We start from the raw sequence: 13,187 nt of genomic DNA, 5'->3' as shown, positions 1-13,187 counted from the left end.
TATTATCAACACCTCGTTCATGCAATCTTTATGATTTGATCATTGGATATCTACTGATCGCAAAGCATGTGACTATTTCCCAAATTTGTGTGAAATAAATTTAAATCTTTTGGGCCACAAAACGTTGAACTGCTCCTCTTGTAGCTGAGCTCATCCCTTCTCCAGAACAGCTTGTGACACTAATTTGTTTTTCTCTTTTGTTTTCTTTGGCCTGTATTGTTTGCCATAGCATTACGTTGATTTGTGTCCTGTCTTTGTTTTATCTCAGTTCCCATATCTCTCCATCTAAATTCCTCCCTTTCTGGTCTCCCTCCTTTCATAGAATTTTGCACCGCTTTCTTTTCCCATAACCCTCTGCTTTTCTAAAGACGAGACCCCTTTCTTTCTACTTTAATTTGCTGTGTATTTTGGTTCTCGTTTTTGTTGGTAGAGCCGTAGAAGTTGAGCACTTCGTGAGAACCGCTGTAGACTTCCTGTTTCTAAGTAGTGTTCTTGTAGACGCTGACATTTAGACAAAATTTTGTACTTCTGTTGTTTAAATCTGGCTGATTTAAACTGGGAAGCACTCATCTTTCATTTCTCTATTTTCACCTTGTTGTGTTATGATTTAGTTCCACCTCTCTATATATTTTTACCGTCTTCTGATTGTCATCAAATCTAATGTGCTGATTTTAAACCTGACTGGCTTCCTCAAACGTTCCAAAATGCAGGAAGGGAAACGAGTGTGTAGGTTACACGTGGGCATTAATGTCAAAGATCAGGGATTCTGTAGAAAGAGGGTCATGTGCCTTACGGTGACTCCACCCCTCGCTCTTAACCTTTTTAACCAACCCCCCAAACCCCGCCCATTCACCCCCCACCCCCCTCCCCTCTGTGCTTACCCCTCATTATCCACTCTGCTGTCTGATTGGCCTGTAAAAGCTTAGCAGACCTGAGGCCACTCCCAGACACAAATTGGAAAGTCTGGAAGGCACAGCAAGGGTGAGACTTTCTGCTGGATTTCCCATTTCTTTCTATTTGATTCATGTTTTTGAGTAATGTAAAGAAACACGTCATCAAGAGAAGCTACAGTAAGCTGAAACCGGCGTTAAATGTCCTCGATACCAATAAGATATGACCATAAGTATGTGGCTGAATGATTCGAGAACACGCTTTAGCTCCACATTCTCTTCTGTGTCTTTCGGTGTGCCTCTTTTCCCTCTTTCACTCTCTTTATCTCTGCAGACCTCCTCTCGTCTCTCCGTCCGCCCCTCCAGCTCTGAGACCCCCAGCGCTGCTGAGCTAGTCAGTGCTATCGAGGAGCTGGTCAAAAGCAAGATGGTAAGCTGGCATGTCTGAACACATGTACAGCAACGATATAGACTATAGAGTGCCGCAGGAAAGCCGAATTCTTGTAGGCCAACCAAGAAGTTAGCGTCACACTGGTTCCCTCGACCAAAAGCTTAGGGATTTTTCCCAGAGATGTTTGAAAGATCTCAAAAATACGTTTTGGAAAGGATTGTGGCACTTGCACGTTTTGTCTCGCAAGTTAATCTTTACAAACTGTCACAACATGTTTAACTTTTTAAGCCTAGATACAATCGGCAGAGGTGTGAAGCTAACACAAGGCTAAAAACGGAATAGAATACGGTCGTTCGATATCACAGCCACCAAGCCGCCGACAACTCTTTCAAACTTTATTGAACACATGTTGTCTGGCCACGTTGCATTATTTATGAGATTTTAATGTATGATGATGTTTAATGTCCTCGACATTGATGTCTGTTGTCTTATTTAGCAACGTGTTAGCAAACACTGTATTCAAGAAATGGTCAGAGCCATTGTCGGAGAGAGAGTTGGGTCAACTTGACTCCGTTGGAACCTTTTTTTCACAGCAATGGCGGTTCATGGAGGCTCTCAATAGTTCCTGGAAGTTACCAGTAACTAAACAGAACGATTGTGACAAACTTTAAACCCATTTAAATCATTTAATGAACAAAATAAAACATTTGAAGAGAAAATATAACTTCATGGAACTGTCTAAAGGCTCCAATAATCAAGTGACACGCAAACATTCTGAACTTCCGGTGTCGCGGCTCTCACTCTCAATGGCTCTGGACATGGTAAAGCTTTAAACAAAATCACGTGCTGTATGGGGTATAATAGGTGTGTTTTGTCGTGTAATAAAACATGAAGGTTTTGTTCATCAAATAGCTTATTTCAGGAATTTAGCCAATATCTGTTGACTTCTGGGCGATGGAACTGGAAATGCTACAACGCTAACACACTTCCATGTTTCGCATACAAAAACACGCCATCCCTGCGGCACTCTTTAGTGACTCCGAAGAGTTGATACACAAGACTTCTCCTAAACCTCCCCATCAATGTCACAGCACTCTCTGTGATCGATTTTACAAAAAAACGCACTGTAAAATAGCGCTATGTATCGGACCGTTAGCATGCGGGTGTGGCGTCTGAATCTGTGACAAATATCCAAGTAACACTAAGTATGTGATGTCCATATAGGCTCTGGAGGACAGACCCAGCTCTCTGTCAGTGGAGCAGGCCGACAGCAGCAGCACTTCCTTCAACCCATCTGATAACTCCCTACTGTCATCATCCTCACCGATCGACGAGATAGAGGAGCGCAAGACCGGCTTCCTCAAGAGACGGCAGTATGTTATCAGCGCTTTTTCTAAGTCCCTCTTCTTCTCTTTATCATTTATTGTCAGTGTAACACGTCCTTTATGTATTTCTTTAGCTACGTCCTGTTGGAACTGGTCGAGACCGAAAGGGACTATGTGAGGGAGCTCGGTCTGGTCGTTGAGGTGAGTGAATGTGGATTTTGTTGGGGATTGTGTAATAAAAGTGGTTAGATATGTAGAGAATTAATGTGAATGCTGTGACGTGTGTGTGCAGGGCTACATGACCAGGATTAGAGAAGATGGAGTTCCGGATGACATGAAAGGAAAAGACAAGATTGTGTTTGGAAACATTCAACAGATATATGACTGGCACAGAGAGTATGTGTCCAATTCACTATGAAGTATATTCATGGTTTAATATTATATGAATAACACACTGATGTTAGGATGGAATTAATTAATAGTAAATTATTCAATTGTCCAAATTGGTAATCTGGATTTTAAATTGATCAGATTATTTTAACATTTTCTAACTGTTATTTGTATTTCAAGTATATTGTCATTTTATGTATTGGCGGATCATTAATATCATCCATTTTAAAAAACTAACAACAATCATTTGCCGTTTTAGTTTCTTCCAGGGAGAGCTTGAGAAGTGCCTTGAGGACCCGGATCGTCTGGGTCCTCTTTTTCTCAAACACGTAAGTGCTTCCAGATTTTCAAACGCTTATCTCTTGTTACGCAAGCAGGTCTTTATTATTGTTTGTGGGTAATAACTCTTCATGTCTTTCAGGAACGGAGGCTGCAAATGTATGTTGTTTACTGCCAGAACAAACCCAAATCTGAACACATTGTCTCAGAGTACATCGACACTTATTTTGAGGTGTGTACCTAAAGCATTTATGCTAGTTTAAAATCGTATATTTTCTTACACAATTTTTGCATTTATTTGGAGTGGTATTTGGTCAATACTTATTTACGTACACAATAATATTAGTTCTGTCAAAGCGATTACTGATTTAGGCTTTCAACTGTTTAATCACATCCAGAAAAGTTTGTGATTACATAAATTCAAGTTCAAGTCAGACATGCAAAGAATCGAGAGGACGTTTTCTCATCCACCCGAAGTGAAACAGATAAAGTGCACAGGCACAACAGATATGACAGACATATATGTCTGTATACTGTGCATATTCATTCTGTATTTTTAAACACATTCAGTGCATATACACATATTTAGGAACTGTGTTTATTTATATTTACCAATAATTTAAATTGTATCAAATGTTTACGAATTCTTATATTTTTCTTAAATATATGCATGTATGTGTATGTTTTATAAATATAAAATTAATATGCACGGTACACAGACATATGTCGACACAAACTTATATAAACTACAATATAATGCGTGTGCCGTTTTATATACATACAGTATATAATGTGTATATATATATATATATATATATATATATAATATGTGTTTGTGTGTGTGTGTGTGTATTTAAACATAATTTACATAATGTTAAATATACATTACTCATATTTTTTTTTAAGTATACATGTTATGTGTATATAATTATATTTCTAAATTCAACCCAAAAATATATATAAGCACAAGCATTTATTTTGGAATCAATCACAAAATAATATACATACAGGTGTGTTTGTTTGTTGTAAACAAAGCTCTTGTTTGTGTGTGTCTTGCAGGATCTAAAGCAGCATCTGGGTCACAGGCTTCAGATCACTGATCTTCTCATTAAACCTGTGCAGAGGATCATGAAGTACCAGCTGCTTCTGAAGGTTTGTCCGGCTCATGCACCACTTCTCTTTGCTTCAATCAGCAGAGATGTTGATGTGGTCCATTCTTATGTTCTCACTGTGTGGTTTGTTTCCAGGATTTTCTCAAACTCTCCAAAAAAGCTGGATTGGATTCGGTAGAACTGGAGGTTAGACTTATTGAGTACTATTATTTCTTAATACATTTTTGGATTGGATTGCATTCAGACTGTGATGTTCACGTGTTGTAGAAAGCAGTTGAGATCATGTGCATCGTGCCAAAAAGATGCAACGACATGATGAATGTTGGACGACTCCAGGGTTTTGATGTAAGATGAGATCAACACATGCATTCATTTTTTGTTTTGTTCATTTTCAGTTATTTCATTTGTGTTTAACATATCTGACGTTCTGTTTCTCGCAGGGTAAGATCATTGCTCAGGGCCGTCTTCTACTGCAGGACACATTCATGGTGGCCGAACCGGATGGAAGCCTGCTGAACAGGATGAAGGAGAGAAGAATCTTCCTCTTTGAACAGATTGTCATCTTCAGTGAACCTTTAGATAAAAAGAGAGGGCTCTCCATGCCCGGATACCTGTATAAATACAGCATCAAGGTACTTAATATCAGATTACTTGATAAGCAACAAATAAAAGCATGCATGAAGCAAGGTAAACCGTATGTTTGTGTGCACAGGTGAGCTGTCTTGGTGTAGAGGACAATGTGGACGGTGACCCATGTAAATTCGTGCTGACCTCCAGGACGTCCAATGGCACCACAGAGACTTTTATCCTGCACTCGAGCCATCCTGGAGTACGACAGGTCTGGATGCTTCAGATCAGTCAGATTCTGGAGCATCAGCGCAACTTCATCAACGGTACAGCACTTACTTGCATATTATAAACCCTTACATTTGAGGAGATTCCACAAATTTGTTTACCCTCATGTTGTTCAAAATCTGCATGCGACTCATTATTCTGTTTAAAACAAATGAAGACATTTTGAGAAATGCCTCTGGGGTTTTTTGTCCATTTAATTGAAGTCAATAGGGGCCAACGTTGTTTGGTTACCAACATTTTGTAAAATATCTTCTCATGTGTTCTGTAGAAGAAAGTAAGTCTTTTAAAATGACATGAGGGCAAATCCGTGAATAAAGATTTTATTTCCCCCCCTGTAGCGCTCACATCTCCCGTCGAGTATCAGAGGAACCATCTGGACGGACCAGGTGTCTCGGCCAGCAATGTTCCGGCTGGATGCGTTGGGGGTCAGATCGCGGCCCCAGGAGGCATTGGAGTGGCCCCGGCTGGGTCGGGTTCCCGCTCCCGCCCCTCCCGTATCCCGCAGCCCTCCCGCCTCCCTCAACCACTCCGTCACCACTCACCCGCTCTGGGGCCTGTAGCCCATGAGCCCGATGGACCCGATAAAATATCAGGTACGTCCTCAAGACCTCTCTCCAGGGGTCCCTCACCCTGTAGCACCAAAGATCCCGATCCGGCCCGAGAGCCCCCAAAATCGAAGATTCCTGGGAGCCCTCACCCGAAACAGACGGACTCTGATGGCAAAGATGGAGTCTCGACGGCTCCGATCCCGCGAGCCACCGTGGCCCCGCTTGCTCTGGTCAAACCCAGGCCCGGCACTATCTCACCCATGGCTTCTCCACTAGCTACACCAGCTTTCAAAGACTCCATTCCGCCCTGCAGTCCCGGGCCAAAGACAGGTGGGGGTTCCACGGCATCCTCCAATTTGTTTTGGGGCGCAATTCCTGCCTCCCCGGCCAGTAGACCCGGTTCCTTCACGTTCCCCGGGGAAGCAGGCGACCCCCTGGGCCGACAGAATCAGAACCAAAGCCACCGGCACTCCACCCACAGTAAAGATGCAGATCGCATGAGTACCTGCTCTTCTGCCAGTGAGCAATCTGTCCAATCCACTCAGAGCAATGGGGTAAGACACATCCTCCAGCCGTGGCAAAGCACAACGCTTCAGCTGCTCTCAGCACCTGTTTTCCCCTCATGAATGACTCTCTAACCCACCTGGACTCTGTCTGATTTCTGCTTCTAACCTGGTTTCTACTCTCTGGATCTTCAACAAATCCTTACTCTGCATCTCAGATATCTAACTCAGTTCTGCTTCTGGCCAAACACTAACTTCAGTTCATATATTTGTTAATGGAATTGTAAAACAAGTCTTCTTTAAATTCTCTGTACGAGTACTCTGGTGTCTGTACGGGAACTGTTTTGTCCTCAGCTGGTTTAAGAACTAACACTTTTAATCGCTAACACACGAAACACCGTTGGACATTTTGACTGTCTACGTGTGAACTATTTCTGAGTTTTAGATATGTCCTGTCTTTTTAACCAAATAACTAACAAGGAATCTTGTCTAACTCTTCTCCTTTCTTTATTTTTGTGATACACATTTTGTTTGACAATGAGGTCTATATTGCGTCGCACATGCAGGGCCAAGTGAAACATTTCAGTCAAAAGTAAACTGGTAGAACTTTATGGAAAATGAGAGTTTATACACACTGTACACCAGGGGTTTCAAAACGTTTCAGCCCACGGCCCCCAAAATAACTGACCCGAGACCCCCACTATCCTCAGAGGAAGTATACAAACTTTGCGTGCAACAGTGCATATGCACTTATTAGGTCTATCCAAACGTGCATAATGACAATAAATTACTATTATGTTAGACTGCATTCTTTTTTATAGTAATTTACTCATTACTTTACTCGAATCCTGTTATACATAAACCATGAACTTTTACTAGAGATGGTCAAATTTCATCAAGCTGATTCCAGTGCTGATGGATGTCCTCTTTATGCAAACGGCAGCTTCTTTTCATACCTGAGGTCAATGACCTTTCTTACTGCAGCGCTTCTCCGCCCTCCTCCGCTGGCCTCCCTGCGCTGTCTTTGGTCGATATTAACCAACGTTTCATTTCGACAAATCAAAATATCCTAAACTTAATCCCGAAAGAATAATCTGCGTGCAAAAATGGAAATGTTTAACGTGGTGCTGTAGATTGACTTGCTGAGCGTAACCTAATGCGGTTGCTAATGTTGTTAATGTGACGTCTTCTCAGGGGTCATGATCGAGGGGTAGGATATTGGAAAGGCTGATGGTTTTATCTTTAATTTAACTAATATTTTTATATTTTCTTACACTTGTTGATGGAATACGCTATTTCTAATAATAAAGCAATTGATTTCTGGAAATCATCTTGCGACCCAGCCCTTGTGCCCTTGCGACCTCCCCGGGGGTACTTTTGGGAACCTCTGGTGTACACTATGATTCAAAAGCTCAAAAATGTTTATTATTTCCACATATTAAAGTAATAGTTAATTTATAATAATATCATCAAAACTATGGAATAACACACATGCAATAGAAGATTTTTGTAAAAAAAAAAAACATCAAAGAATCTAAAACGCGTACGTTGAAGATTATATAATGTGTATGTTCCTATCTATGCTGGTCTCATAATGGCTGCTTTTTCTTCATTATTTAGTCCGTTTCGTTCATTTAAAAAAATTGTATTGAATAAAATGTTAGTTGTAATGAAAGAATACACTACATAGATTTAACATAAATCCAACTGCTACAATTTTGAGACCTTTAGTGTTTCTGTTTCTAACACCAGTGTGTGTTCCTGTGTGTGTCCACAGAGTGAAAGCAGCAGCAGTATTACCATCTCCACCATGTTGGTGACTCAGGACTATGTGGCTCTTAAAGAGGATGAGATTAATGTAAATCAAGGGGAGGTAGTACAGATTCTGGCCTCCAATCAACAAAACATGTTTCTGGTGTTCCGCGCCGCCACCGACCAATCCCCAGCTGCCGAGGGCTGGATCCCAAGTTATGTGCTGGGCCACACCTCCGCCGTTATCCCTGATATATCAGAGGCAACTATTAAGTAAGAACTCTCCTCTGACACCTTAACACGTACACACACACATAGACATGCACACACTAAAGCAGTTCTATTATAAATACTGTAATACTGACCTCTAGTGGTTTCATACAACACACTTTTTTCCCCAAGTTGGATACTGAAAATTGTAGTTATAATGCCATGTACCAGAACTTGGTAGAATGAAGTGTATAATTATGTAAATCATGAAGTGTTATCGGATTGTTGACAATATACTGTGCATGTGTCCCATGGTGTGACGGCAAAAATGTAGATTAAAAACTAAGTAAGTTATATCTCTGCCTTTTCATATTGTAAATATACATATTAATAATATAAAAATATATTATTAACAGGTTGTTTTCTAAATGTTTTATTCATCAACTATTAATAATGTAAAATAATAAAATTATCTAAATTGTAACTCATGTTTCCAGCAGGAAATCATCATCATGGCATACATCCCTCCGCATCCGAAAGAAGTCCGAGAAAAGAGAGAAGGAAGGTAAAAAGGAGACCAAGCTGGAGAACGGATACAGGAAATCCAGAGAGGGACTGAGCAACAAGGTCTCTGTAAAGGTAACTTCATCTACAAACCTTCATACCTCTAGTTTTATTCATTTTTATAACGATAAATTCTCAAAGCTGCGTTCTTTTTGTTGTAGCTTCTAAATCCCAATTACATCTATGATGGTAAGTTCCATATACTGTATTTGTGACGTTAGTTTGTTTAAATCTCTAAATGAATCTTAAAATAGGAACCACATGGAATGTTTTGTTTGTTTTTACTGAAGTTCCCCCGGAGATTCTCGTCCCGCTGAGTGATGTGAGCTGTGATAAAGGCGAGTGTGTCACTCTCAGGTGTAAGGTGTGTGGCCGCCCCAAAGCTACAGTCACTTGGAAGGGACCTGATCAAAAACCGCTCCCCGCCAACGGCCACTTCAGCATAGCCTACAGGTACAAACAGGCTTTCATGCGTCTGTGCGTTTAAATGATGGCTAATCTAATGACTCATTTTAACACTTTATTGACTTCTGTCTTTGCAACACAGTGAGACCGGCGAGGCAACGGTGCGTATTTTGGGCGTGACCGCAGATGATGATGGCATGTACACCTGCATTGCAACTAATGATTTAGGCAGCGTGACATCATCAGCCAGCCTGAGAGTGTTAGGTGAGAATTAAAAACTTCCTTTTGGATAAATGGTGTAATTTATTTTTATACATTATTCACATATTCACACTGTCTTAAAGGCACTACAAATGATGGATTCCGGGTCACGTGGAAGGACAACTTCGAGTCTTTCTACACTGAGGTTGCAGAGCTAGGCAGGTGAGAATCGTGGGACTTATACGACATGTCTGATGGATAAAAATGGAAATAATCCGCTTTAAGAACGCTTCTTCTTTATATTGGGAAACATCGCAGTGCTGTACCTTAAGTTGTTTTTGTTTGTTTTTTGTCTTTCAGGGGAAGGTTCTCTGTAGTGAAACGCTGTGACCAGAGAGGGTCAAAACGCACCGTGGCCGTCAAGTTCGTGAACAAGAAACTGATGAAGCGAGACCAGGTCACGCACGAGTTCAGCGTTCTAAGAGACTCCAGCACCCACACCTAGTCAAACTTCTGGATATTTTTGAGACCTCCAGCAGCTATGCGCTAGTCCTGGAGATGTGAGGAAACGCATACATTATAAAGGCGAACGTTTATGTTTGTCATGCGTTTCTGAACATACATGTGTTTTGTGCGTTTCCACAGGGCCGATCAGGGCCGTCTGCTGGACTACATTGTGAGCTGGGGGAACCTCACAGAAGAGAAGGTGGCCGACTATCTGCGGGACATTTTAGAAGCTTTGCAGTACCTGCACAACTGCAGAGTCGTTCATCTGGATGTTAAGGTCAGTGTGATATAAGAGTATACGTCATGTAGTCTTTTAATAGCCCGTGTAGTGAGGTCTAATAGATGCACTTGTTTGTCAACGACTGCTTTATTTTGTTTTGTTTGGCAATTTTCATGTAAAAAATCGAATTTCCCTATTCTCGATCTCCGACCAGCCTGAAAATCTTTTGGTGGACCAGAGCTCCTCCCAGCCGACGGTGAAGCTAACAGACTTCGGCGATACAGTGCAGCTGAACTCCACTCCTTATGTTCACTCTCTGCTGGGTAGCCCGGAGTTTGTGGCCCCCGAGCTGGTTCTCGGAGAGGCCGTCTCGCTCTCCAGTGACTTATGGAGTCTGGGGGTGGTGACGTACGTGATGTTGAGCGGAGCTTCTCCGTTCTTGGACGAGAGCGTGGAGGAAACTTGCCTCAACATCTGCCGACTTGACTTCAGCTTCCCCGACGACTACTTCCAGGGCGTGAGCCAGACGGCACGGGATTTCATGCGTCTGCTTCTCAGGACCGAGCCTTCCAAGCGTCCCTCGGCGGCCACCTGCCTGCAAGAGCCCTGGCTGAGGCCGGGAAGTGGGCGGCGCTCGGCTGAATGCATCGATACCTCGAGACTCATCTCCTTCATCGATCGGCGCAAACACCAGAACGACCTGCGGCCTCTCGGGGGGATAAAGACCTTCCTGCAGAGCAGGTTACAGCCTCGGATCTGACCAATGAAATGAAACATTAATCTCATCCTCTTTCTGCTGCCAGATTACTTCAGTCCTGAGCCAATCAAAATGTGTGCTTGCGACCTTGTCTGCCAATCAGAGCCTTTTTTGGCGGATAATATATACAAAAATATTTACCCAGTTGAATGCTGCTGCCTCGTTCTGAATGAAGACTTTACGCAGAGATTAAGACAATGAAATATATATATATATAAATAAATATATATATCTATAAATATGAATTTCTCAGATTTGCTGAATGATCAACAAATCTACATAGAGTAATATTTTGTGTGGAACAAATGTATCTGCCCAGCGGTGGCAGAGGTTTCTTGAAGAAAGCGATGCAATGCAGTTTAGCAAAAACAACCTTTTTCGTTTCATTTGCCTGAGCCAGACAGAGTCAGCCACTCGGCTTTTGTGCTTATGCAATGTCAACTCGAAAACAAGGTCAAATCCTTTCTTAACGAAACTTTCAAGAAAATTGAAAATCACGTTGTGATAATTTTTTAGGCTGCATATTTGAATAAATACGACAATGGCATCAGTTCCAGACGTTTAAATGAATGCATCTTGAGTGAATGAATAATTGAAACGTTTTAAGTAAAAGCTTGTTTTGGTCTCCTCGTGTAATAATAGTTGCTTATTTGAACAATGATGATGAATGCCACATTTAGCTGCAAAGATTTTTACGGCTGCAAGTTAAACCTTTTTTATTAACAACTAGAACAAATTGTGTTGTGCAATTTACAGATGTATACGCCTTATTCTGTGTCTGCTCATCTGATTTGTTTTTAGTTTTTTTTGTTTAGTGTAATGTCGAGGGGGACAACAAACGAATCCCAGTGGAAAACAGCCATAGGGCGGCCAAACATCTGAGCGGCAAGAGCCAATCAGCTTGAGACAGAATGACTGAATACTGTAAACGCTCTCGCATTATTTAATAGTTTTTATCATGTGCAATGTCGCGGCTTCAACGGTTTATGCAGCTTTTAATTTTTTGTTAGACATCCGTTATACCTTTGATAAAATATACCTTGTACTGCAGGTTCCGCTGTTATGGTTATTTAATCTGGTCTTTTAGTTAAGTATTATTGCTCTGTTATGCGACAGGGTTATTATCGTCTACACGGCACTTACGCTTGTCACTTTTTGTTGATGTACATGTTATTATGCCAAAGTTTTCCCCTATACACACATGACTTTTTAAGTTATAGATTATATAGCTGTGACTGGTTGTTTACATGAGTTTCTCATAGCTTTACACTCGAAAGAATTGTTTCTTTCAGTTTTTCCTTTATTTTCTTTGGTTTCAATGTTATTGACATTTCACATGTTTTACATTGAATTTTTCTGCACATTCGAGTCGAGTTTCTGAAGCTCACCTCTCAGACTACACTAGACGTTGAAATCATTTTATTGTCATATAGCGAGACATCATGCACAAAATGTGAAGCCTTTAAATTATGCTATTTATCTTATTTAGATAGTTTTAATACAAATGGTGTAGGTCCTTTTAGTTGTAAGGCCTTGGATAGTTATTGGTGAAAGTCATATGCTCTCAACACTTTCACAGTCTATGTAGTTTTTATTTTCACTGGAATGAGATTCGTATGCGGACTGTAACTATCAGCCTGTTGCTCTGTATGTTGATGTCCTTTGGAGCCAGTGATACTTGCATTAAACACATAAGCCAACTCTTACGTTTGAGATGTTGAGGTGTTATTAAGTGTTTGATTGCTGGACAGTGCGTCTTTCCTGGTAGGAAGGAACATTGTTGATTCATCTGTATAGACCCATATCATTTCCCCTAATTTATTTGTCATTGTAAAGTTGTACAGATGCCTTGATAGCGTGGGAATTTGGACTGGATACATTTTTTAAAGCGTTTCATTGAATGTCTGTTTTAAGTTCTGATCTCATTGTATTTTAATGTATGTATCATCCTTTTAGACATTTTATTTCGATTGTTTTATACTTTTTGCATGTGTATATTTCTTTGTACAGAAACCATAAGTGTTTATGCGATACATGCTGTAAATATTTTGTTTTGTCATCAGTTATTTTGGAATTAAACATATGGAACAATGTCCACGCTTGAGTACTTGTTTCAATCTCTTTTAACATTTAAAGTACCTGATTGAAGTTAAAAGGATAGCTCACCCAAAAATGGAAATTCTTCATGTTGCTCAGATCATGCAGAGCCCAAAAGTTTTCTTAACACATGTGGGAAACGAAACAACATTGACTTACATTGTATGGACACAAAGCCAAG

The 13,187-nt window shown here is 40.8% G+C and overlaps 1 protein-coding gene across 1 annotated transcript in view; it reads left to right on the top strand.

The window, feature by feature from the left end:
* Positions 1–13,004, top strand: part of trioa (trio Rho guanine nucleotide exchange factor a) — a 77,638-nt gene extending 64,634 nt beyond the window's left edge. Inside the window, 22 exon segments of the mRNA XM_056740832.1 lie at positions 1,225–1,320; positions 2,506–2,654; positions 2,741–2,807; positions 2,899–3,002; positions 3,256–3,325; positions 3,418–3,507; positions 4,335–4,427; positions 4,523–4,573; positions 4,655–4,732; positions 4,828–5,019; positions 5,100–5,280; positions 5,581–6,344; positions 8,071–8,318; positions 8,756–8,894; positions 8,981–9,008; positions 9,110–9,272; positions 9,367–9,488; positions 9,569–9,647; positions 9,786–9,907; positions 9,910–9,985; positions 10,071–10,209; positions 10,367–13,004. Of these exon segments, the coding sequence (XP_056596810.1) occupies positions 1,225–1,320; positions 2,506–2,654; positions 2,741–2,807; positions 2,899–3,002; positions 3,256–3,325; positions 3,418–3,507; positions 4,335–4,427; positions 4,523–4,573; positions 4,655–4,732; positions 4,828–5,019; positions 5,100–5,280; positions 5,581–6,344; positions 8,071–8,318; positions 8,756–8,894; positions 8,981–9,008; positions 9,110–9,272; positions 9,367–9,488; positions 9,569–9,647; positions 9,786–9,907; positions 9,910–9,985; positions 10,071–10,209; positions 10,367–10,912 (3,597 nt within the window). The 3' untranslated portion in view covers positions 10,913–13,004.
* The last annotated feature ends 183 nt before the right edge of the window (positions 13,005–13,187 follow it).

Source organism: Triplophysa dalaica, chromosome 25 (assembly GCF_015846415.1).
Source record: "Triplophysa dalaica isolate WHDGS20190420 chromosome 25, ASM1584641v1, whole genome shotgun sequence".
Lineage (NCBI taxonomy): Eukaryota > Metazoa > Chordata > Actinopteri > Cypriniformes > Nemacheilidae > Triplophysa > Triplophysa dalaica.
Note: the sequence above shows the minus strand (reverse complement) of the source record. Positions and strands in the feature narration are given on the sequence as shown.